This window comes from Sminthopsis crassicaudata, chromosome 3 (genome assembly GCF_048593235.1).
Source record: "Sminthopsis crassicaudata isolate SCR6 chromosome 3, ASM4859323v1, whole genome shotgun sequence".
NCBI lineage: Eukaryota > Metazoa > Chordata > Mammalia > Dasyuromorphia > Dasyuridae > Sminthopsis > Sminthopsis crassicaudata.
This window is the reverse complement of record NC_133619.1, coordinates 431978383-432004332: the sequence shown is the minus strand read 5'-3', so window position 1 is coordinate 432004332 and position 25950 is coordinate 431978383. Positions and strand designations below refer to the sequence as shown.

At 33.7% G+C, this 25950-nt stretch overlaps 1 protein-coding gene across 10 annotated transcripts in view; it reads right to left on the bottom strand.

Moving 5' to 3' along the window:
• Positions 1–25950, bottom strand: part of ZNF385B (zinc finger protein 385B) — a 520340-nt gene that overhangs the window by 72928 nt on the left and 421462 nt on the right. For 8 of the 10 annotated variants that reach the window (XM_074302977.1, XM_074302975.1, XM_074302974.1 and 5 more), the window contains 2 exons: positions 6111–6149; positions 1722–1832 (listed from right to left, as the gene is read on the bottom strand). In XM_074302977.1, the coding sequence (XP_074159078.1) occupies positions 1722–1832; positions 6111–6149 (150 nt within the window). The remainder of the gene's footprint in view (positions 1–1721; positions 1833–6110; positions 6150–25950) is intronic. The other 2 variants (XM_074302976.1, XM_074302984.1) reach the window with 1 other exon arrangement.

The following is a 25950-nucleotide window of genomic DNA, read 5'->3' as shown; positions in this document are numbered from 1 at the left end:
AAATGAGTTATAAAAAAGTTTAAATTGCTTGGCTAAGATCCCCTGCCTTATTATGGACAGAACAGAGACTAGTACCCAGGTTTCTCAATTAATTCTACTAATTCCATTAATTTCAAAGCAGGTAATAGAGTATATATTCTATAAGAGACCTATATTCTATCTTATAAAGGATCATGTAAGGGATCATATTCAAGACTTGATGCTGGATTATTTTTGAGATGATTTTTTTAATGTCTTCATGTTCCATTGGAAGTTAGAGGTAGGTCCTATATAACATGATAATCAGAGCTCATGCTAGTCCTTAACCAAAGTATAAACAAAAATAATTTCTAAGAGAAGTAAAAGGACTTAATTTTATATTTCTCAAACATACTTTTCTCATAGTATTGTAAATTACTGCTTTCTGTATTTAGGTCTTATTTCCTTACTAGACCAAAAGCTCTCTGTGGGCAAGAATTGAGGTTTATCAGAATTTTGTCTTTACCTGGCACTTAGTACAGCACTCATTTTAATAAGTGTTTGTTTTTACCTGCTTAATAAATGTTTATTGAATAAACTCAGAGTAGCAGAGCATAGTGGCGATAAAATTCTGGACCTGTAGTCCCAAAGATTCAGCCAGATATAAGCTAGGTGACTAAGCAAATTGCTTAAAATCTCTGAGCTTTGGTTTCCTCATCTATAAAATGGGGATAATAATAGTACCTACCTCACAGGATGGTCACACATATCAACAGAAAATATAAAGTGTTGCGTAAACTTTAAAATGACTATAAGTATCAGCTATTATTATTTTATGAGTGAGGTGGTGTTTTTGTTCTACTTTTGGAAATAAATGCTTGTTGAATGAGTGAATGAATGATGATAGTGAATTGTTCTTAACATGATCTTGTGTAATGTTCCTTTCCAGTCTTTGGTCAATGGTTGAAGAACTCTTACAAAATTCCACACTTAAGAGTTCTGAGTTTACAGTATAAGCATCAAAATGTTTAGATGAATGCTTACATATCATTACACAAAGCATGCACTTTACTCCTGTGCCAATTCCTTTGCATGGTCTAGAGGTGACTTTGGGTTCTTGTCGGCTCTTTGGGTCCAACTGGTTTGGAAAGACTTTGAATATGATGGACTATGGGTCCATCATTGGAAGATCAACCAAAGTGTGCAGAGGAAATGTAGGCTGACAGGTGATGAATGTTAGGGATACAGGGACTCATGAAGACCATCTACTAAAGTGTGAAGGGGCTGCGATTTGCAAAACTGGATACAGTTACCCAAACCAGAACATCGAGGCTCCTTAAGTATTGAAGAAATAAAGAAAATGTAGGGTTTGATATACACAAATGATTGGGGTTCTTAGGGAATTTTTGTGATTTCATGTTCCTTTTTACTATTGGGCATTCACAAACCTGTCTTTCTATGTTCTTAGTTCAGGCTTTTCTTTTTGTCACATAACTTTTAACATGTGGAATCAAATGTAAAATGTCATGCATTGCAAGTCACTTGAAAATGTCCCTAATAACTCCTACTGACCACTTAATCTGGTTCTTATGTTTCCAGGGCTGATGGTAATAACCTTGGAAACCTGGCACAGGAAACACTAGTGACTAATAGTCACACTTCCCAGAGAGGTGCTATGCTGCAGAGTATGCAAAAGGATACAGATTTCCTCCTCACTCCTCAAACTATCTACCTACATAGAGCAATGAAAAGGTGATACTCACGTCAGAGTTAAAACGAAGCTGACAGACATTACAAGAAATAACTTGTTTCTTCTTTGGGGGAATGGACACTCCAAATGTGTGGTTTATGACTGCTTTTTGCACAGGATCCATCTAAAGGGCAAATGAGAAAATATGTCTTTTATAACTTCAAAGGAGAGTAAATGATGTGAACATTTTAAATACTTTTATTTTTCCTTTAGGATTTTACTGTTAAATTTTGTTCCAGAGCTGTGCTATAAAATTAAGCCCTGTGGTTTCACAGGACATCTCAGACATTTAGACTGGCAGGGAATGAATCAGAGCACAGGAAATCCCCACAAAAGCACCAGGTCAAAAGACAGGTGCCACCTAGATTAGAAGTTTTTGGATACCACCAATATTTTAGGGAACCATAAAACAGGAGATCCAAGGGTATGGACTAAAAGTGATATTAATTTCCCCCCAGACACTAAAGAGTAGATAAAGTAATTCCAGAATAGCTAAGTTAAAATCTTTATAAGAAAACAAAAGTTATTTCAGTTTCTTAACTGTTGATTGATTCATAGCAAAATTTTAAATAGCAGGCTCACATTATAGAAACCTCCAATTTAAATTTACAGCTGTTAATCTGTATTTTACAGTGATGCTAATTAATCATTTTTATTCACTCACTCCAAAGTATCAATCACAGAGGAAACACCTGTCACAATACCTCATTTAAGAGGCTCCCACACAAAAATGTTCAGCATGCAAACGCTGTTTAAATATTGATCTAGTAGATACATAATATGTCAATATTTCAAGCCTTTAATAAGATGATGGGTTTTTATCCCAGCTATTCAGCAAGAACATAAATTCATGTAGGAGAGTGTGTGGACATGCTTGGTAAGAAACAACCAGGACATTCCTTCTGAAAAATATGTGATACTAATGGGAAAGAGAAAAACAAAAGATACAATGTTGAGTGTAGTACCTGCAGAGTGATACCCATTCTTCTGTGGACCTGATGATATTCCCAAGTAGGGGCACTTAACTTTGTCTTATGTGGGCATAAATAAGGAAACTTTTTTCCCCATCCAAATTTATGGACTTTATGAAAAATCTGTTTATGGATCTTAGGTTAAAAAACCCTGGTCTAAAGCAGGGTCAAATCTCTGGCAGTTTCAAATTCAGCAAAAATGATATGTCAGTTACAAACAGAGAATCTTGCAAAAACAAAATCATACCAGTAAATGAAATCTCTGGAATTTCAACATTACCCTTGAAGTAGCTGATAATCTTTGTTAAAGCATGAAAACTCAATTTAATTCAACAAAATAACTTAGCACTTCTATATGTGGTTAAAAATTAAGAAAGTTCAACATTAACAAATATTGGGCCTTTAAAATGTCTTAAATGTGTGAGAAAGAAAGCAGATGTGTCAAAACACTTGGCCAGTCCTGGCACACACAGTCTACAACACTCACAAGTGGGGCCTAAATCAGATAAAAATATAAGTAGAAAATTTTTGACAAAATACATAACAAATACAATAAAATATAGATAATATGAATATGTAGTTTTCTAAGACAATATGTAGCCTAGAGGAATTCTTACCTACATTTTAATGACCCCTTTTTCTTTTTGATTTTGACACAGCACTGCCTTAGGGTGAATGAATAGAAAAATGTTTTGTTTCTGTCATGATTATAGCCTAGATTCTGACAGTCAACAGTACACACTAAGATGGAAGGGGGAAGGGAGGAATAGCACTGGATACTAAATCCCAGCTCTGCAGCTAACATAATATGCGATCTTGCTAAGTAAATTCCATTCTCAGGGCCTGATTTTCCTCAATTAAAAATGAGGGTACTGAACTAAACCATGTCCTATGGTCTGTTGCAACTCCAACTTGCTGTAATTCATAGGAATATGAGTTCACACAAACAATAGTTATGAGTAGTTCAAAGTAGCATGGGAAGGAGAGGGTGGCCAGTTGCCCACAGAGGTTCCAAGAATTTATGAAGGAATAAAATTCTGTTCAGCACTTACCATGCAGAATTATTTTAGGTGACAAATAAAAACATATAGAATTTTTTCAAACTTGCTTTAAAGTTAAGATATATAAAGCTAAACGTTCAAATACATCTTCTGGTTCGAAGAGTTCCTAAAGTACTTAAAATATTTGTAGTGTAGTAAAATACTTGAAAACCACAGAACTGGACATGTTATCTTGGTGTGCATAGAAATAGACAAACCATGTTAGTCTGCTGCAAGAATGGAGCATTACTATTTTCTCCTGGGAACAGCCAATACCAAAAGTATCAAAGGTTCAAAAATATGTTTTGTTCCTCAGGCACCTTTACTCTGGAGTTCAAATATTGCAAGTAAACAACAAAATTCTATCTCACAAAAGGGTAATCTTAGGAGACAAATGTTTGTGATTTCAGGCTTTGCAAAGCATTTTTAACCTGGAATCAGTACCTGCGTGGTATCAGACCCAAGATGTAGGTAGCAGAAATCCAGTTTTGTGTCTTCAGGAACCCTATACCAGCCCTTCTTCACTGTTTATAGTCCCGACGTCCCCCTGGAGTAGAAGCAAACTTCTAAAACTTGACAGATCTTGAAAAAGCTTCTGCACATGCTTTCAGAATTCCCAGGTTAAATAGGACTGTGTCTCAGAACTCTTATCTATAGCACTCATTTTGATATTCTGAAAGATTCATGGGTTGTCAGGGCAAAGTAATGAAAAAAGTTATTTTTAAAAAATCATCACGTGGTAGCCAATTTTCTGGCTAAACCCCTTTGTCCCTGGCTAGACTAGACTTACTGATGATACCCAAGTTAATCATCATCTGCGGCCAAAGTTTTCAAACTGGTAAAGACTTAGGATTATAGGATAATTGGATATAGAGTGGAAAGGACCTTATACATCAACTTGGTCCACTCTGCTCATTTTACACCCAAGGAAACTGATGTTAAAATGAAATTAAATGACTCATCAAAGGTTTCATGGAAAACAGAGCTCAAGTCTTCTATCTATAAATCCTTTGTACCATGCTACCCATAATAGGTTTCAAGAGTCCAGGATCACTACCACAATGGCATCAAAGCAGGATTTTCCTTACTGGTAGTTCTACTTTGCCAAAACATTTCACACCACACCTCACTTCAACAAGAAAATACTTTTCTCTTTTCTCCTGAGGCTAAGAAGTCTAAATTTCATTGTTTATGAGCTGCTGACCAACTTCCAGAAGAAGCAAAGTAAAAAAGGTTTTCCTTGTTGTCCTAGGTAGAATTACAATTCCAGAGGTTCCCAAGAAGCATTCTCCAGATGGTTCCCACTTAGAGGTAAAATCTTTATCATAACCATAAATCACATTACTAAGTAGCCTTTGACTATTTATATTCTGGTACCCTTTTCTCTACCCTTCCAACAACCTGTCCATTCATTATACAAGAATTTTTTTTTCTCCAGGCTTTTGACTTGGAACTGCTTCCCTTTTATTTCCTGCCTGACTCTATACTTCATTTCAAATACACTTGGAAAGGGTACAATTTTCCTCCCTGCTTAAACCTCTTTATATCTTCCTTTCTCAGTTATTTATCACAGACATCTATAATTATAGTGCTGGCCTAAGAACATATTTTGAGACATCATTTGTACAAAAAGACTCTAAATGGTACAAAAAAGAATGTCCCACTTTGCCAAACCATTTCATACCTCTAAAAGAGGCAACACTGTCTAGCCAATGTTTTGAATATTTGCCTTCAAATGCAATAACTACAAATACCTGAGTCATTTCAGTAGGCTACAGACTAAGCAATAACATAATTGGTGTTTTTATATTTAAAAAAGGAAAGTTTATAATGGATAAGATTGAATTATTAATTTTCTCAAAGTTTATCCATCAAACTTCTAAAATGAGTTGAAAGTAAAAGCTAAGATGTAGACTAAATTAAAAATTATTCTCTTACTAAGTGATGTTAGGCTTCTGAAATCATCAGAAATGTGTGACTAAATAAGCGGTATATACACACTTATGTAATACACAAGGATAACTGAATAATTTAACATTATTATATTCACAAAATTCTTTCATCTTCAGGCTTTTATTGGGTACTTATCCCAGAATTTGTGGGCCATTTTCTTGTTAAAAAATGAGTGAGTTCTTAAAGAACTTCATGCACACACACATACACACACATCTTGGCACAATTCTACAGTTAGTGGTAAGTTTGCAAAAATAAATGGCCTTATTACAAAAACCAGAGACATTTCTTGTTAGTTCACATTGTATATAAAAGCTACTTCAGGAGTAACAGAATCTTGCTAAACAACATTATTTTCTAGAACCTTTAGAAGTTTGCCTCCAAAAAAAGAGGAAAAGAAAAATTCTGTCAGAAAACTCCACTACCAGCAGTCCTTACCTGATAGAATTTATTGGTCCCAAACAAGTCTCTTCTTTTCTAAAAAAAGTAAAAGTTAAAAGTTGTCACAGATGAATGAAACTTGAATTTTGTGGCTAGTAGACACATTTTTCTAAATGAAACTTTAAAAAAGAGGAAGAAATGAAGGATGGAAGGAAAGGAAAAAGAAAAGAAGGAAGGAAGGAACAAAGGAAGGAGAGAAAATGTGGGTTTAAAACGCTGATACTGTTCTCTAGAGTTACAAAGAGTTAACACTTGCCATTTTTTTCAATGAAAATTATGCTGGAGTGAAACATAAAAACCATTAGGCCAATAAGTATTTTAGGTACTAAAAATGAAAAATGGAATGGGGTCATTACTAGAGAGAGATTGGAATAATTGGAGGCTTGTTATGGACAAATACACTATTAAATTACTTACTGAAACTGGTCTTAATAAAACATACACTACAGTTTTATTATCAAGATAATAATGTATGCAAAGCTTTTCCTTTAGATGTGGTAAACACAGACTATGAGATTCACAAACCAATGCAATTTTTTTTTAACTTACAGATTTTTAGTCTCATAACAAAAAGTCATTCACATTACATTAGAATGCCTTTTACTAGATTGTTCAAGCATTTGAGCAAGGGTATATTGAACACAAAATATAACCTATATGGGAATGAAACAAAGTATAGAAGTCAAAGATCAGGCTTTTCCAAGGTACTTAAAAACATAATCTAAACTGTGAAACACTTAAGACATACATACATACTTACACACATATACACATACACATGCACATATACAATTATACAATTATGTATATGTGCATGTATATATATATATATATTTGTCATCAAAGTACAATGTTACAGCAATCCATAATACTTAATGATGCTCAGTTCTACTGATGAAGGCAAGCGAATTATCACTAATCCTTGTCACTTATGTCCGTGAATAAACAGCTGCTGTTGCTACTACATTAACAAATGAGTAGAATTTGAGTTACATCCTAAAATATCTCCATTAAAATCTCAAAATGCATTCGGATACTAGTCAAAACAGTGGTGAAAAAGAGGTGAGGTGGCTGCACCAGCAGAATCAGAGATCAGTAAAGCACTTTAGGAGGAGAGGCAGTTAAGAGAACTGCCTATAAGCCAGTATTGTGACTGGATATTGCCTCTGGAAACCCTTCTTAAAAGCTGCCAGGACCTCACCATAATTATGATCCCATTATCAACCTCAGTTGACTGTTAACAAAGCACTTGAACAAATATTTTATAAAGCATTTCTCAAACACTTATCATAATTAACATGGGAGATAGGAAACAAATAGAAAACATGTTCCTGCCTTCAAAAAGCCTACTATTTAAATAAGGCAAGATATACCAAAATTTGTAAATATACAAATATATAAATATATATTATATTAAATATATGTCAATTAATATTAATATATATTTATATATGTAAATATAATACATATAAAGAATTTGTAAATCACCATTACATAAAACTAGTATAAACTCTACCTGTCGACCCCACAACTTGACAAAGCAAACATAATAGCAGGGTTTTCTCTTAGTCAAAAATTTGAGATTGGTAAAAAAAAAAGTCTGTCATCCTACAGACTTTATTCTATATCTTTTTTTTCTTTTTTAATGTAGTATCTCCTAATTCATTCAAATTCTGAAATGACTCTTCCCCTCCTTCTTAATACCTTCTTCATGAGAAGATCTATTCTTAGTCACTCACAATTAAGTAGGAATTTGTCAATTTTACTCTACCCATGAAGTTTTTCATTTTATGTCTCCTGAATGAAGGTCAGAGAGGTTTTGCTCTTTTTGGAAAGATCTTAAGGCTCTGGTAAGAATGGGGAGGACTTCCTATTTGCCCTTATATTTCCACCCCATTAGGTAGATGTTTATTCCACTACCATGTAAAGTCTGTTTGTTATGCTTATTAGTGTGGAAAGTAGTTTTTTTTTGTTTTGTTTTCCCAGAAGGCTTTGAAGCATGCTTTCCCCTTTGTCCCATCACTTTTTATCCCATAATATAAAATAATTTTCAATAAGTCTAATCTTGGGGCAACATATAAGGCTTTTCAACATAATAATTGCTGGCTTTGAATAACAGACATAGGCCGTATTGGAATATTTAACACAGACACACTGGCAGATAATACTAAGAATTTATATCCATCATAAGACAAAACTGTTATGACTACTGGATTTTTGAAAATTTGTAAAAAGTTCTAGACTTATAGTTGAGATTTTTATCAAACTACTGGAATATATACCAAATATTGTTGGAATACAATTGCTGGAATATTATTTATTCCCTCCTTTTCCCATATTATTAGCTAGCCATTTTTATAGAAGAATTTGTGAAATAATAAATCTTAAAAACACTAATCTTCAGGAAGATAAATTTGTCAAATGACAGTTGCTTCACAAATTAAAGTATTTTTGGAAACTCCAAGGAATTGATTTTTATCACTATTTTGACCATATGCTTTTAAGTTACTGTTTTATTTCTTAAATTCTGAAAAATTAAATACAAGAAAACTAATACAAACAAATAGCACAATGGTAATTTATCTCCTGCAAGGTCAAGAAAGGCCAACATTTTCTTTTTATTTGGTAAAGGTAACTGTCTCATATCACACCACACAAATACATAGCATCTACAGTGCTATATTGGGAGTCTATTAATTTGTTTTTTCATTTGATATTTCATCTTGTAACTTCAGCTTTGCTCAATGACATTGCATTTCCATAAGTATCAAATCATAGATCTTTTTCAATATGAAACTCACCTTTGCCAGCCAGCACCTTGTCCAGAACAGATTCTTAATAACCATTGAAATGAACCAGATCTAAAGAAAGGTAAATGGCCCATTTCTCTTTCCAATTTTTTGGTTCTCCCCCAATTTATTAATATAATAAGCTGGCAAAGAAAGACTGATAAAATCTATGAATTCTTGTGTGGAAGTAGATTTATCCTTACAAGATACACTTTTAGCACACTTACAAAAAAAAGTCTAAAATGTGATATCATTTGCCTTAGAAAGGCAGATATAGGAAAGTAGGCTGGCAAGTCATATTTCACCTCAGTCCCAGCCTGATAAAGATAATTTTTTACCTGAATGATGTAGCATTTTTAGGAGCTCTGGTTAGCAAATAGTTGGCAACTTGTGCTTGCAATGGCAATTTTGGTCAGGATCTATGATTGAGCCTAGATCACTTCCCAAGTGAGCCACCATGTGGAAGCTAAGATAAGCACGATTAACTTACTGCTATTCCCAGAGACCAGGCAGCCCAATCAAGTCTTGGGGTAGTTACTAGGAAATGAATCTTAAATTGTAATCCTTTTTTTTTTTTTTAAATAAATGAATGTTTTTGGACTGATCCACTTCATTTTCTCTTTTAAGGACTATTCAGACAACCAAAATACAGTATTTCATTTTGTTTTGTACGATCTTTTTCACTGTGAACAAAGGAAATCATCAATGCTATATTTATTGCCAAAACTTTTGCCTTTTCACAAAGAAGTTAATTAATTTTTTTGCCATACACAGTAGTTCAGTGTGTGTGTGTGTGTGTATTTGACAAGAGACAATTGCAAAAAATATCTTTGTATGAAGTTTGGAACAGGTACAGGATCTATCTGAAGAATAAGAAGAGTCATGTATTTTCTATTATCTCTAGAGAATGAGAATTCTGAGATTCATTAGTTTTGCTTTATGGAAGAATAAACACACACACACACACACACACACACACACACACACACACACACACACACACACTATATGTCAAAAGCCAACCTGTCCCTTTTCTAATTGCTTTTGGTGGAAATATATTCCCTAACAATTAATTCAAGTCCAAAAATGAACTTCCCATGTTCTCTCCAAAGCTGTTAACTTTTCAACATCTATTGATGGTACTAATTACCATCTCTGAGTCACTTGTGTTTGAACTTCAGTCACCTGTGACTCTTCTTTAGCTCCTGAATTCAATCAGCAGCAAGTTTTCAATTCTACCTTCATAATCTCTCCCATTTCTATCCCATTCTCTCTTCTACATCTTTACCAGTATCCTCATAGTTCAGGAACTCTTGCTTGAATTGCTGTAAAAGCTCTTAATGGATTTCCTCTGATGTCCTGACTTCTCTTTCAAGCCTCCTATCCAATTCATTCTACATCTAAAATACAAATGTATCTCTTTTAATGGATTTCTACATTGCACTTATCTTAAAATAATTACTTGTCTATTTGCATTCTTCTCCCTGAAAGATTATAAACTTTTTTTTTTTTTTTTTTTTTTTTTTTTTTTTTTGCAAGGCAATTCGGGATTAAGTCACACAGCTAGTTAGAGTTAGGTGTCTGAAGTCACATTTGAACTCAGGTCCTCTGAGGTTAGTATTCTATCCACTGTACCCTTTATCTGCCCCAAAGTTATAAGCTTCTTAATGAAGTAATCTTTACAATATTTCACCTTTATAGTACTTAGTCATTGCCCATAGTAATAAATGGAAAAAAATATCTTGGGTACAATTTAATTGTAGTTCCATTCAGTTACTTTAAGTTCTCTTTTTCCATTATTTCTATGAGGAAATCACCAACTCGCCCAGAAATCTGTGTATATATATATATGTATTATCCTCAGAGGAAATCACAACTTTGTCCAGAGATGATTGCTAAATATTGTTATTATATTTGCCTTGATATTCAGTCTCTAAGTGTGTGATTCTCTTTAATGTTTTGAGAACCTCCCAAGATGAGTTAACAAAAATTTATTTTATGGAAGTATATACTCAAGATACATGAAGACTGAAGAAAAAAACAAACATGTTAAGGGGCATATCTGTCCACATTTTCAAGAAGGAAAGACAGGTGGGTTGTCATAGGCTTTCTTTCAAATGCTGTATCATGATAACCTCATAAGAAATCAAACTCTGTTATAATTTCATCTTCAACAGAACAAATAAGCTCACTTGAGCATGTATGAGACGTTCCAATACTGCCAATGGAAAACTACTGAACAAAGTCCCAATTGAAGCTTGTTAAACTATTAACTTCATAGTGCTGCAATTTCAACATACCACTGATAGTGTTTTTTTTAATCTATATACAGAATGAAGAATTAAATTGATTTTTATGATCTGGTCATTTTATTGGATAAGATGAATGGGTTGTTGTTTTCCCTTAACATATTTTTGGGAAATAAGTGATAAAAGCATTTGTTTATTTATTTATCAAGTGTGAGTAAATTATTTAGTCTTTATTTTCTTTCTTTTTTTCTTTCTTCTTTACATATATATATACATATATATATATATGTTATTTATTTATAGCTTTATTTAGTGGGAATTTTACTTTCTCAGTCAGTGGCAAAGAAATAATGCTCAAGTTATTCCTTGAATTTTTAGGAAAAATATATTTTATTAATGTGGGATATTTAATGGTATGTCCACATGTCTTACTGTAAACTCAATTTTAGACTAACCAATCAATTACCATAAATAACAAATATCATTCGTACAAAAGCAAAATATTCTATTTCTTTGATCTGATCTGTGTGCATCTGGTGATTTTCCATGCTGCTGGGGTCAAGAACAATGCAGCAAAGCTGGAATTATGCCTTTGGTAATTTAAGAAGGCATGGCAAAGAACATTTACAAAAGTTCATTTCACAAGAGATTTCAAACTTAGGTTGCAGTGGGCATGGAATTTAATCAGAGGCTTCACTAACGTCTGGTTATCCCTGGCAAAAAGTTTCTGGACTTTAATATACATTTGTATTGAACGGTAAGACAGGTAAACTTAAGACTGTTGCAAACATATTGAAGTAAGGAAAAGCAAACCCTGACAGACCTAACTGGTTAATAATGTTGTATGTTAAAGATAATCTTTCATCTTCTGCCCCACCTTCTCTCAACGTCAGTTTTCAACTGCTGCTATCTATCTCTGTAGGGAAACAGCGTTAAGGTAATGAACTGAATCATATGTCTCCAAAGCAAACATGATGCTTTTGCTGGTTTGTTTTTTTGTTGAAAAGACAAGTGCACGAGACAAATCTGGAAACTAATAGAAGAGCTGTTTTTCTTTTATCAGAATGCAAGAAAAATATCCTGATCCTCCTCTTCTCACACCAAAATAATTCCATCTTTAAGATACTTAAATGTCTCAAAGATAATAACGTGGAAAAAATAATATAAAGATGATTAAACTTCTTTCAAGGGAAATGAGGAATATACATTTAGCAAGGAAAATTGTTTAACCAACAGCGTGCTTAGGTGGCCAAGTTGTGGGTCTAAGTGTTGAATGGCTTGGCAAAGAAGTACTAGGGAAGGGAATAGACTGGGAAGTCCTTGCTCTCCAGGGGTTTGTGATAAAGACTATGCAATATATAACATATCTCAGTAAAACAAAGAGGCATACATTGTCAAATTTGGAAATAAGATCTTTGGCTGAAGGATGAATGCCAACTGTTTAGTTATGACAACTTGGAATGTGTTCACCAAGAGCAAGTAAAATGATTGGGTTTAGAAGGCTGGGTTGGCTAGATCCCCATGCAGGAAAGAACCAGACCAAAAGTGAAAGTAAAATAAGCTGTATTTCTAGAATGCAGATTTAGAATAATAACTGCAAAGTACTCCTCTAATGCGATTTCAGTGTGGACATTGTTTCCTTTAAAAATTTTCAGACCCAAATTGAATTCTGAGTCAATCAAGTAATAAGATATGCAAGCCACTCTCCTTCTTCTCCTTTTTCCAGTTAGGGGCTTGAAAGGCTCAAAAAAAGCTCAAGAATTTTTTTTTCCTTCAAGGAGCTTATAATTTAGTGGGGGGAAGGGTGAGAGGGATGGAATTCATCGGTAATTATTGGTGGAAAATGTTCACTATTTCTAAAAGGTAGTATATTTTAAAATGAGATTTCAAATTCTAGTTGTGGTTAATCTTTAGCTTCAGTATTGATCTTCCTGTGAATAGTCTGGGTTAAATCAAGATTACCTTTCCAAAAAAAAAAAAAAAAAAGACTATAAGCAGAGACAGATAGTTTTGTGTTTTTTGATGAGAGTTCCTCATCTGCCAGAAAAAGGAAATAAAATTATATTAGAGCTGCCTGCTGACACATATTAACATGATTTGAAAGACTATAGATGTGAAGTATCTGAAATATGAAGACAATAATCAGATTAAGGATGAGTTTGCTGGCTTTCAGGTCTACCCACTGGAAAAAAATTGTCATAAAGGTCTTGTAAGAGATGAGGGAAGTAATGGGTTTTCTTGACTTAAAAATCAATATATCTGCCTGTACAGCCAAATCTGTTAATTGGCATTCTTTCAAAAACATTCTGTCAAAGTTAAATTTGAAAGACTGCTCAGTGACTAATCAGATGCATCTCGATGCTCAAGCAAAACAAGACCATGACACAAATTAAAAAGATGTGAGAAGGAAAATCCCAGTAGAGAAGGAACAAGCATACAAGTAGAAAACCTGGGACCTGTCTGGACAAATTCCATGTTCAACCAGTAAGCAAAGAAATGAAAATAGTTGTCGTTTTATCTCAGATGGAGAACCATAGATATCACACACTGGTTGTAATAAGAGATGTGACAATTGGGAATTGGTAGGGGTGAATATAACAGGTTAAACTGAAAGGGATAATACAATCATGACAATGAAGTATCCTAAACAGGGCAATTTTTTTTAAAAGGCTAATATGGTATATTATATTACTATATCACAGTAAAGAATCAGATAATTTCAGAGAAAAAAAAACCTTAGATATCATCTAATCAAATACACTTATTATAAAAATGCAAAAAGTGAGTCCAAGAGGGATGAAGTGACTACTTATTTTTTTAAAAAATTTTTTGCTAAAAATAACAAAAACTAGAATTAATGCTTCCCTACTTTTGACCCCCAATGTAGCTTATAACAAGGAAGTACAATTAAGGAAATCAAATCTATATTTGACAACATATACCTCATTCTCTACTTCTTTAAGGAGAGACAATCTTCATCTTTTCCTCTCATTCCAATATTATTACTATTGTGGTTATAGAAATTCTATTTGAGTCCTTCCTATAGGCTCAATCATTTTGAAATTAATATCAAGAAGCTTAATTTATTTTTTTATTTATAATTTTTTCACAGTATATATGCATGAGTAATTTTTTTTTATAACATTATCCCTTGTATTCATTTTTCCAAATTATCTCCTCCCTCCCTCTACTCCCTCCCCTTGATGACAGGCAATCCCATACATTTTACATATGTTACAATATAACCTAGATACAATATATGTGTGTAAATACCATTTTCTTGTTGCACATTAAGTATTAGATTCTGAAGGTATAAGTAACCTGGGTAGATAGACAGTAGTGCTAACAATTTACAATCACTTCCCAGTGTTCCATCTCTGGGTGTAACTGTTTCTGTCCATTATTGATCAGCTGGAAGTGAGTTGGATCTTCTTTATGTTGAAGATATCCACTTCCATCAGAATATACAAGATGCTTAATTTAGAAAAGTAGTCTGTGAGGACTCTTGTTATGGAGATGCTATTAGCATCTTGAGTAAATTTCATTTATTCCTTTCCCCTAAAATCCATTTTTATTCTTTTCTACTTTTCATTTTTTATATTATTTCTTTCCTTTTTTCCCTTTCCTCTGTGCCCTTTTTTTTCCTTCCCTCTGCATTAAAAATGAGTAGATATAGACAGATATATATGCATGTGATAAATACATATATATATATCCAAATATAAATACTTGTGTGTATATAGACACATATACTTGTATGCATATGTATGCATATATACACATACCTACAAATTTATATGCATACACACAATATAACCACCATATAAATATAATTGTAGTTCAGCATTTATAATTAATGTGGTTGACACAAATTTACAAATATTTGTTAAGCACTCACTGTATATGCTGGAGAATGAAAAAAGAGTCAAAAGCCTAGAAAAAATAAAACAGCTGTCATTATAATTTTTTAAAAGTAGAAAAATGTGGAAAATTAAAACTTTAGTGCATCTGACTTTGGTTCCTGGAAAAATTCTAGATTGTACCATTAGGAGGAAATTATCAAATATCTAGAAAGGGATGTGTTATCATGAGAAAACATGGCTTAATAAAGAGCCTTTGGTGCCAGAACAACCTGGCTTTCTTATTTTTGACAGGATTATTATGAATCAGCAGACTGGGAGAATAATGTTTAGTTTACTATGAATACAATCTCTCACACTCTTCTCAAGGGAAAGATAGACAAAAGGTTTTAAAGATAGGACAATTGAGTGGATTTGGACCTGGTTAAATGTATGCACCAAAGGAAGAGTCTTTAATGGGGTGATAGCATTGGGAAAGAAATTTGCATCAGCACATACCACAGATCTGTGAGTGACTCTCTGCTATTAACATTTTTATCAATTATTTGGATAAAGGCATCAATAATAACCTTATCAAATTTAATGCTGCCACAAAACTAGCTGGGTGAGCTAATATTGTGGATGAAAGAATTTCCTCACCATCTCATTAATATGGAATATGGTCTTTAGTGCAGCTCAGTGGATCAGTGGATACAGTGTGTGACTTGGGGCTGAATTTGAAACTTGTCTCAGATATTAAATAGCTGAGAGACTCTGAATGGTCACTTAATTTCTGTTTGACTCAATGTCCTCAACTATATAATGGAGATAATAACAGTACCTTCTTCATAGGATTGTTTAGAAGAGCAAATAAAATAACATGAAAAATACTTTGTAAATCTTAAAGGGTTCTATAACTGCTCATCATCATCATCATCATCATCATCATCATCATCATTATGTTTTCTCTTCTGTAAAATGAAGAGAATGGAATGTATGACCTCCATGGTCCATTTCTAATTCTAAATATTTCAACCTATAATCCCATGAACACTGAGGTCAATCTAAAAAGATAAAATTTAATACCGACATGTTAATTCTTACATTTGGATTAAAAAAAAATCAACTGCATGATTTTGCTATGGGGGAAGCATGGCTAGACAGCAATTTATTTGAAAAACTATCTGGGGCTTTTAGTGGATTATAAGTTCAGCATGTGTCGCCAGGGTATTATGGCAGACAACAAAGCTCATGAGATCCTGGGCTTTGTTAGGAGAGGCTTAATATGGAGTATGGGAGAATTAAGAGCTCCATGGTACTCTGCTATCCCTGATAGCTGCTCTACTGATGGAAATGAACCTGCCTATTTGATAAAGGAGGAAACTGAGGCACACAGCAATTATAGGACTTGCCCAAGCACACACAGATGCAAAGTCAAGATTAGAGAGAGGGTGCTGGGACTTCAGTGTTCTTTCCATTGCTCCATGTGATCTCTCCTTCTACCTTGGGTAATACTGTTCATGATCCCATTTGAGGTTTTCTTGTCAAAGATACTTTGGTTTGCTATTTCCTTCCCAAGCACATCTTATAGAGGAGAAAACTGAAGCAAGCAGGTTAAGTGATTTGCTCAAGGTCCCCTAGAGATTAAGTATCCGGGGGTTGGATTTGAACTCACAAAGATGAGTCTCCCTGAATTTAGGCATAGCATTCTATTCACTGTGCCATCTAGCTACTCCATTCACCTGTATGTATTCCCTTTCAAATTGTCACCTCTTTAGAAGAATAGTACTTCAAGGAAATCAAAATATTCATGGGAAATTCTCATCTCTGCAACTCCCCATCAAGGTTCTTTTTTGTCCCAGATCCTCATCAAAATCTGCTTAAGTCCCCATACTTAAAACATATGAAGCTGAAATGTCACTACATTGAATATTAAATGTAACTGGTCAGAGCAATCACTTTCATTGGACCAAATCTGTGTATTGGACCAAAACACCACCACTTGCCATAGCTATTAAATCATGACCTTCCCCAAAGATCAGGGCAAAAACTGGCCTTTAGAAATCAACCATTCTCAAGTCTAGTTTGAGATGGAAAGCTTCAGTGATATGAAAGCTGAAATGGAAACTGTAATCTTTTGTGATTGCCCTTGAGGCCATGAACACACAGAAAGGAAAGGCTAGAATTGTTGATAATTTCCTGTGATGACAGATTCCCAGCAAACTTTGCTATTTGTCTCAGACTATATTACAATGGCTTAGAATATAGCACAGATGTATAGCTTTAGCAAACTTTTTATCTTAGCCCCAGTGCTTCTTCAGGAAGCAACTCACCCATTTAAAAGGGCTAGCCAAATCCCTCTAAAGACAACAGGAAGTCTGATTGCATAAGGGGTGATGAGCAGTGTGCTAGGCGACTTTCTAAAAAAGACTATGTCATAAAATTCATGGCCTTTTGAAGTGAATGATTTAGACAATGTGCATCCTTTCTAAACATTTTGTTCTGACATTGAGACTGACATTTCTCTGATGTTAATAAATGGTTTTCACTCTTGAGGAATACTAATGTCTCACTTTCTGAATAGGCTTTGATTTGTGGGCCTGTGAATATATTAGCTTATGTGATTTTAAACATTATTTTAGGATGCTATTTCAAATCTGGGGAGAAAACATTTTTGTGTATATGAGAAATAACTGTTTTTTTCCTTTCTTATATATATATATGTATGTATGTATATATATAATATATATGTATATTCATGTTTTCAGAATAGAATATGTAATTATTCATATTTGTCAAATAACAAACATCTGACTTATGCTAGCTACTCATCAAAATGTCATTAGAAGAAATGGACCCTTTCCTTTAGAATGACATTTATGAAAGACAGATGGGATAGAAACTTAAGGAGAACCATGAAATCTTGCGAGAAAATGGTTAGCATTTGAGAGGAAGAACCCAACAATATGCCTTGAATAGGTAAAATTAATTTAAAAAGTAATATATAACTCAAAAATCTATTTTGTTGCTACTAAATTAAAAGAAATGCTTTTCAAGTATTATTTTAAATCCAATGATTCCTCAATTAATAAATCCTGGGACGGGGGAAGAGGGGAGAAGCCTCTTTACAATGACTTCAGATATTTTTAAAGGCTTCATAAATTACATCAATCAATCAACAATTATTAAAAGCCCACTATGTGCTAGGACTAGAATCTGAAAGGCTTTATGGTATATGGTTCTAGGACTTTGTTTCTTCTAAGGAGTGCATGTCTATAAGCTGTATAACATAAATATACCTCTGCCAAAAACTTCTTTTTTTTCCAAAAACAGTTGCAGATTGACTGGGTCAAACATTGGTAAAATGCAAAACACATGAAGTGGGGTTTTTTTGTTTTGTTTTGTTTTGTTTTTTTCTGAGTCTGAGGTTAAGTGACTTGCTCAGAGACACACAGCTAGGAAGTATTAAGTGTCTGAGATCAAATTTGAACTCGGGTCCTCCTGAATTCAGGGCTAGTGTTCTATCCACTGCACCACCTAGCAGCTCATATGTCTGTAATACACAGAGTTTCCTTTCTTATCTGCTTTCTCACAGTCTTTAAAACACATCCCAGAGGTAGGTACCTATGTTATACTGATTTACCTCCATCATCCTGGTTTGCTACCACAATAGCTGCTAGTGCCTTTTCCTCTGAGATAATCTGCTATAGATTCTGTATCTAATTATTTTCATGTTTCTTTCTCTTTTAAGAATAGAAAGTTGAGGGCAAGAGGATATCTCTGTCCTTTTCTGTATATACACTGCTTGTATCATATATGGAACAAAGAAAGTGCTCAGTAAATGCTTATTGATGTAGTGGATAATAAATGGCCAGTTTCAGATTCAAAAATACCTGGATTCAAGTCCTCTAATACACTACTATCTATAGGATTCTGGCCAACTCATTAAACATTTTAGGTGCCCGGGGAACTCTCTAAGATTACAGGTTATAGAAAAGACGCATTAACAATAAGAATTTTGTCATTAAGACTAAATGAAATTATAGGTCTAGTTTAATAACCAATAAATCCATCAAAGGTCTGGACTTTGAATTTTTTAAAGCATCTGACATATATTTTATTTTATTCTCAGATTTTATTATACAAAGGGACTTTGATGTTGTATAACCTTTATTCTCTTTGACCTCTGCAGCTTTTGACACTACTGATCATTTTCTTTGTCTTGATACTCTTTTCTCTCTACGTTTTTTAGCTATAATGTTGTTCTGGCTTTCCTGTTACCTATATGACTACTCTTCTGTCTTCTTTGTTGGATCCTCCTCCAGATCACACTCTTTAACTATACTTGTCTCTTGGGCTTCTTGTTCTGGGCCCTCTTCTCCCTCAATACTACTTCACTTGGTGATTTCATCAGTCCCTAAAGATTTAATTACCATCTCTATGTTGATGACAATAAAATTTTCCTATCCTACCCCCATCTCTTTCCTGAGCCCTGGTCTCCTATCTCCAACTACCTTTTAGATATCTTGAACTGGATGTTCAGTAAACATCTTAAACTCACTTAAGTCCAAAACAGAGCTCATTATCTTTTCCCCTAATCCTTCCAACTCTTCTTACTTTCTCCATTATTATAGAGGGCAACATTATCCTCCCATCCTTAGGCTAATAATTTATGAGTCTTCTTGGATTTCTCACTCTCTCTCTCCCCCCCAACCCTCATAAGCAAACTTTTGCCAAAATCTGTCAATTTTACCTGTTCTATATCTTTTGAATACATTGCCTTCTCTCCTTTGACATGACTGCAACTCTAATAGAGACCCTAATCACTTATGTCTAAATTTTTGTAATCACCTGCCTCAAACCTTTTCTCATTCTAATCCATTCTCCATTAAGTCACTAAAGTGATTTTCCTAAAATGCAGGTCTGATCATGTCACTCTCCTACTCAATATATGCCATTAGCTTCCTATTGCAAGAGAAAATATAAAATACTCTGGCATTTAAAGCCCTTCATAACCTAGCCCTCTCCTACCATTCCAATATTTTTTATACCTTTGATTTGGTGACATTGGCCACCTGGCTGTTCCACAAATAAGAAATTCCTCCTCTCAGTTCTGTACATTTTCTCTGGATGTCCCTCATGGCTGGAATGTTCTCCTTCCCTACCCTGACTTCTGACCATTTTGTCTTCCTATAAGTCCCAACTACAATCTCACTACCTACTTGAAGCCTTCCTTGACCCCTCTTAATTCTATCTAGCCCCTTCTGCCCATTGATCATTTCCTATTTATCCCATATAAAGCTTGCTTTGAAAATATTTATTTGCATGTGGTCTCCTCCATTAAATTATAAGCTCCTAGAAGCACCAACTAAATTTTGCCGGTGCTAAGTACAGTGCCTGGCATATGGTAGTTGTTTGATAATGTTTATTGATTGACTGATAAGTAAGAATTTAACAATAAATAAAACCTTATTCCCAGACTTTATAAAATCATGGACAATGAATTACAAAATATCTCACAGGTTATCTAGTCCAACCCCCTCAGTTTACAAATTAAGAAATTAAAACACCAAAAAAAACTACAAAAAGTAACTCCCCCAAGGATATTAAGGGACAAAGTCATGGTCTCTACACAATTCTTTTGACTTTAAGCTTTGCAAAATACCACATAGTAATCATTAATACGTTGCTTGTGGACTGACTTCAAACCTGTCATTCTTTTTATTCTATTACACTGCCTCTCTCAATACCTAATCATATTCTAAACCCATCAAACACCATCCATTCATTAATTCATTTAGCAATAATATTTATAGAGCATTTGTTATGCACGAATCCACCATGTGACATTTTGTGAGAGAAACAAAGAATATGACATATAGACTACATTTTTATGAATTCCCCTTTTTAAAAAATATATCTTTCTGGTAGGCAAGAAAGTTTCTCTCCATTTTAAGAGCAGAGGAAACAAGTTCAAATAAGTTATAATTTGCTTATGGCCACTAATCTATTAAGTAGAAAGAACAAAATTAAGGCTTTTTGATTTCTAATGCAATGTTTCCTAATATTCTGGGTAGTACATGACCTCCACCTCCTCAGACAGCCCTTACTAACCCCATTATAGTTTCTAGAAATCTGTTTTTTGAATTTCTGTAGAATTTATTCTAGGACATGAAGGCCTAGTATCTGAGCATGTGACTCTACAGAAAATTTTATTTTTCCATTCCCAATCTTCTCCTTTCCTACTTAAACATGATACCTTCCTTCTACCCCATAATATAATCGACTTAATTTTACCTAATTATCAATTCTATTTTTGTGTTAAAATCTTGGAATGAATTCCAATGCCTCCTAAATTAATTTTATCTTTATATTATTTCCATTTATTTATGTGCTGCTGAACAGAGTTGGAGAAAAGTCATGAAACTGTGATGAATGAGATCATTACAAATTTATTTTATATAATCTTAACTTTATATAATCCCCTCTGTCATTTGGCATTGCTTTTATATCTCCATAATCAATTCACTGTCCCATTCAACACAATGGCTTTTCCATTCCAAATCTTTTCATCCCTTATCAAATCTACAATGGTATCTCTGCTCCCAGTTCAGCTGAATATCTTGCCTCCTCTTATAGGAGGGGAAAAAAAAGAACATTTGCTCCTTCTTCTCATTCACCCATTATCATTCAGATTTTCTCCTCCACTATTGCTTCCTTCACTCAGGTTTTGCCGGAAAAAGAAGACTCTTTTCTTGGCACTGCCAACTCCTTTCATATACACGGGATCTCATTCCATTCCATCTCTCAGTAATCTGCTTCCTAAAAACATGTCCGTACTTCTCCCATTCTCAAACACATCTCAAAACACATACACAGACCTCCCCCCCCCCCCCCCCACTGGATCCATCTATCTCTGGTGCTATTGTCCCAGATCTTTCCTCTTTTTTGTGGCTAAGCTTCTTAACACAAACTGTCTACAGTAGTGCACCCAATTCTACTCCATTAGTCCCTTGCAGCTCTTTTAAATTCTGCAGTTTAAACCCTCCAGCTTCCAATCACCCTATTCAAATGAAACTGCTCTCTAATGACCTTTTATTAACACACATCCAGCTTGACCTTTCATTGATAGTGCCTTCAACACTATGAATTACTCTCTGTTTCTTCTCCTAATTTGTCTAATCCCTCCTTCAACCTTTACTTTACTGGGTATTCGTCAAGTTCATTCTGATTAATTGTGGGTATTCCCGGACATTTTCTTCCTCTAAACAGTTTTGTTTGTGGATCTCATCAGCTCCTGTGAATTAAATGATCATCTCTCTATAGATGAATCTCTGATCTTGTCTGGCCTTAATCTCTCTCCTCACCTTCTGGTTTAGATCTATGGCTGCCGATTGGATATCTCAAACATCTTAACTTCATCATATCCTAAACTGAACTCATTACCCCATCCTACCGCCAGACTCTTTCCTTTTTCCCTTTTTTCTCTCTGTCACTACCTGAAACCCCCTCATTATCTCACACCAAAGAGTTGGGTCTGAGTGAAAAAAAGCAAGCAAAAATTCAAAGGAAAAATGGACTATCCATGAGGACTACGTGAATACCTAGATGAAATGAAGCAGAAACTAAAAATGAAAACAAAATATTTTGAGGAAAGAATTGGAAGGAGAATCATTAACTTAGAAGAGAAAGTGGTACATTTAATCTGAGTGACCCTCTTTCTGAAAAATAAAATAGATCAAACAATTCTGACCTCATGAGACATAGAAATATTGGAATAAAATCAAAAGAATAAAAAATAAATAGAAAAAAATGTAATTGATATTAAAACATTTGGCCTGGAAAATGGATCAAGGAGAGATATTTTTTAAGAATAACTAGATTTCCTCAAAATCATAACTAAAATAAATTCTGGATACTATATTTCAAGAAATCATGAATGAAACCTGCTTAGACCTGTTAGAATCAAAAGGCACAGTGAAGCTGGAAACCACCTATTATCTCCTGAAAGAAACCTCTATACAAAAAGCCCCAGGAATGTTATAACCAAACACCAGAACTTACACATCAAAGAAGATAAATTTTAAGCTTCTAGAAAGAACAGTTCAAATACCAATGGACTACACTCAGGATCAAAAAGAGATCTGGCAGCATCTACTAAAAATAGAGATCTTAGAATATAATATTCCAAAAGGCAGAAGATACAGGCTTACAAAACTGTTTTTTTTAAAATTAGTATAATCCTATAGGAGGAAAAACAAAAAAGCATAAAAGAATTTGAGGGTTTATGATGAAATGATCAGAGATGAGTAGGAATTTTGAAATGCAAAAGAAGTGTCCAAAGAAACTGAGAAAGGTAAATTTATTTGAATATTTGTAAGGAACTACCTTCTCCCTTTTAACAGGGAGAAGAAACAAGTGTCCTTTTTTGTGAATTTGTTCAAATCTGAGAGTTTGAGGAAAGCTATAAGATGGTAAAAAGGGATCTATACTAGTATAAAAAGGAGGAGGTAATGTGAATTGGCACAGCAAACAATTTGTATAAGAACCAGAAGCACTGTGAAAAAAAATACAGCTTTGAAAGGCTTAAGAATGCTGATCATTGCAATAAGTAATCATATCCTCAGAGTACCTGTGTTGAAGCATATTACCTACCTCCTTAGAGAAAGGTGGTGGATATAAGGTACAGAGAAAGAGATTTTTTTGGATACAGCGACTCCGTGGATTCAATTTTCTTCACTATGCTTAAAAAGTTTTATTGTTGTTTCTAACATTATACTGACTAATTGGGAAGTTGGGAAGAAGTGAGGGTTAGTAATAGTGATGGCAAAATATAGAGCTACTAAAACATTTTAAAAAATTCACAGAAGAGAAAGCAATTTAGAAAGGAGATCAAGCAGTAACATTTTGAAAATAGGTATTGAATTGGTTTTACAAATATGAACATATATATATATATATATGTATGTGTGTATATATATATATGCATATATATGTGTATATATATATATACACACATACATATATAATTAAAATAGCTACAAATACTTCATTTTTAAAGTATTTTCCTGTTCTTCATAACCTATGATAGGAACATTTTTTGATATTTAAATTCAGAATAAAATTTAAAAAAATAACTATTTATAATAATGTTCATCTATTTCATTAATTGCTGCCCTCTTTGTTTTTCACAAGATGACTTTGTGTCTTGCTTTTGGATTTTGAAAGTAATCTGGGTAAGAGATTGGGGGAAAAAGTTCCTAAATTTTTTTTTAATCATTGCATTTTTCTACTAAGAAATGAACTTAATTACAATTGCTCTTCTTTCAATAGGGGAAAATAATGATCAAATCAGAAAGAACAATGTGCTGATAATTTCATATATGTCATGCAAATCTTCAGGATTAACAAAAGATATTTTGGTTTTATTTAAAAGAAGAGTCTTTTGGGATAGAAAAATGCCATCTGTATCTAGAGAGAGAACCATAGAGCCTGAATGTGGTTCTAAACATACAGTTTTCACTTTTTTTGTCAGTAGAATTTTTTCTTTCTTGTGTTTTTTTTCACCTTTTGGTCTGATTTTTCTTGTACAATACAACAGATATGGAAATATGTTTTAAAAGACTGTACATATTTAACCCATATCATATTGCTTGCTGTGTTGGGGAAGGGAGAGGAAAAGGAGGAAAGGGAGAAAAATTTGGAAGATAAAGTCTTACAAAAATGAATGATGAAAACTATGTATTTGGAAAAATAAAATACTACTGAAAAAACAAACAAACAAAAAACAGTGTTCTGGACCTCTCTTTGACCTCCATTTTTCTTTTACTTCTCTATCATCCCCAAATTATAGGAAAATGGAGAAAATAAGGAAACTATTTTGAAATACTTTGCAAAATGCATCTTTTAAGTATACTTATCTGTTGTTTTTTGACTTCCTTTTTTTAGAAGGCAACTTCACAAGTTATTTTATTGCTAGTTTTTTTTTTATTTACACCAAGTCTATATAATAAGGAATATAATAACTAGTACAGAATCATATAGATATAGGCTTATTTTTTTTTTAGCTGAGATCCTCTAACTCAATAAACCAATTAATGAATGGTTAAAGTATTGTTTCTCTAGCCCTTCTTTTACTCTATGGTATCAACCTTTGTGTGCAAACAAAGTGGATTAACTTATTATATGTGGGTATATCTCCTCTTAAGCAGGCAGCAGGTGAAAGTGGTCAAAGTATCTTTCCCACTAACCAAACCATTTACCTTGTTTACTTGTACTTAGGAAAGGATGCATTAAAAAATAAGCAAATAGGCAGACAAGACATATATACCTTCTAAAAAGGATATACTATAAAAGATATTTTCTCAATCTGACTTTAGGAGACACAAGGATTTGTCAGGTGCTTCAAAAAATATATATTTACCAAATGTACCACCTGGGGGGCTATGCTTGCTTTTGCATGCTCCATTTGGTATGTTATAAACTACTTGCTATTTGCTTAGATTTGTGATTTTCCAATAAAGTGGCGCCAGGTGGAGGAAACATTAAACTTAGGTCAAAAGACTTGGGTTATTATCCCCAGTTTTCTGATCTTTTCCAAATAAAAAAGAAACATAGACTAGCTCTTTTTTCCCAGATAAGAATGCTAAAAGGATTGATCATTAATTGGCTATAACATATTTTTAGCTACATTAAAAGTGGACCCCACTACCACCACTACCACTACTATGTCAGTTTTTTAATGCCTAAATTTAAAATTAACTGCCTTCAAAAAAAGTTAAACTAGAAAAGACATTTTCCAAGCTGCCTGCAATGGTCCTGAAAGTGTTAGTACTATTCAAATTGGTGCCACTTAAAACAGCTCTTTACTTCATCCTTTGCATACTCAGAGGCAAATAAAAGTTTTATTGCTATTGTTCAGTTGTTTCTGACTCTTTGTGACTCCACTTAGGGGTCTCTC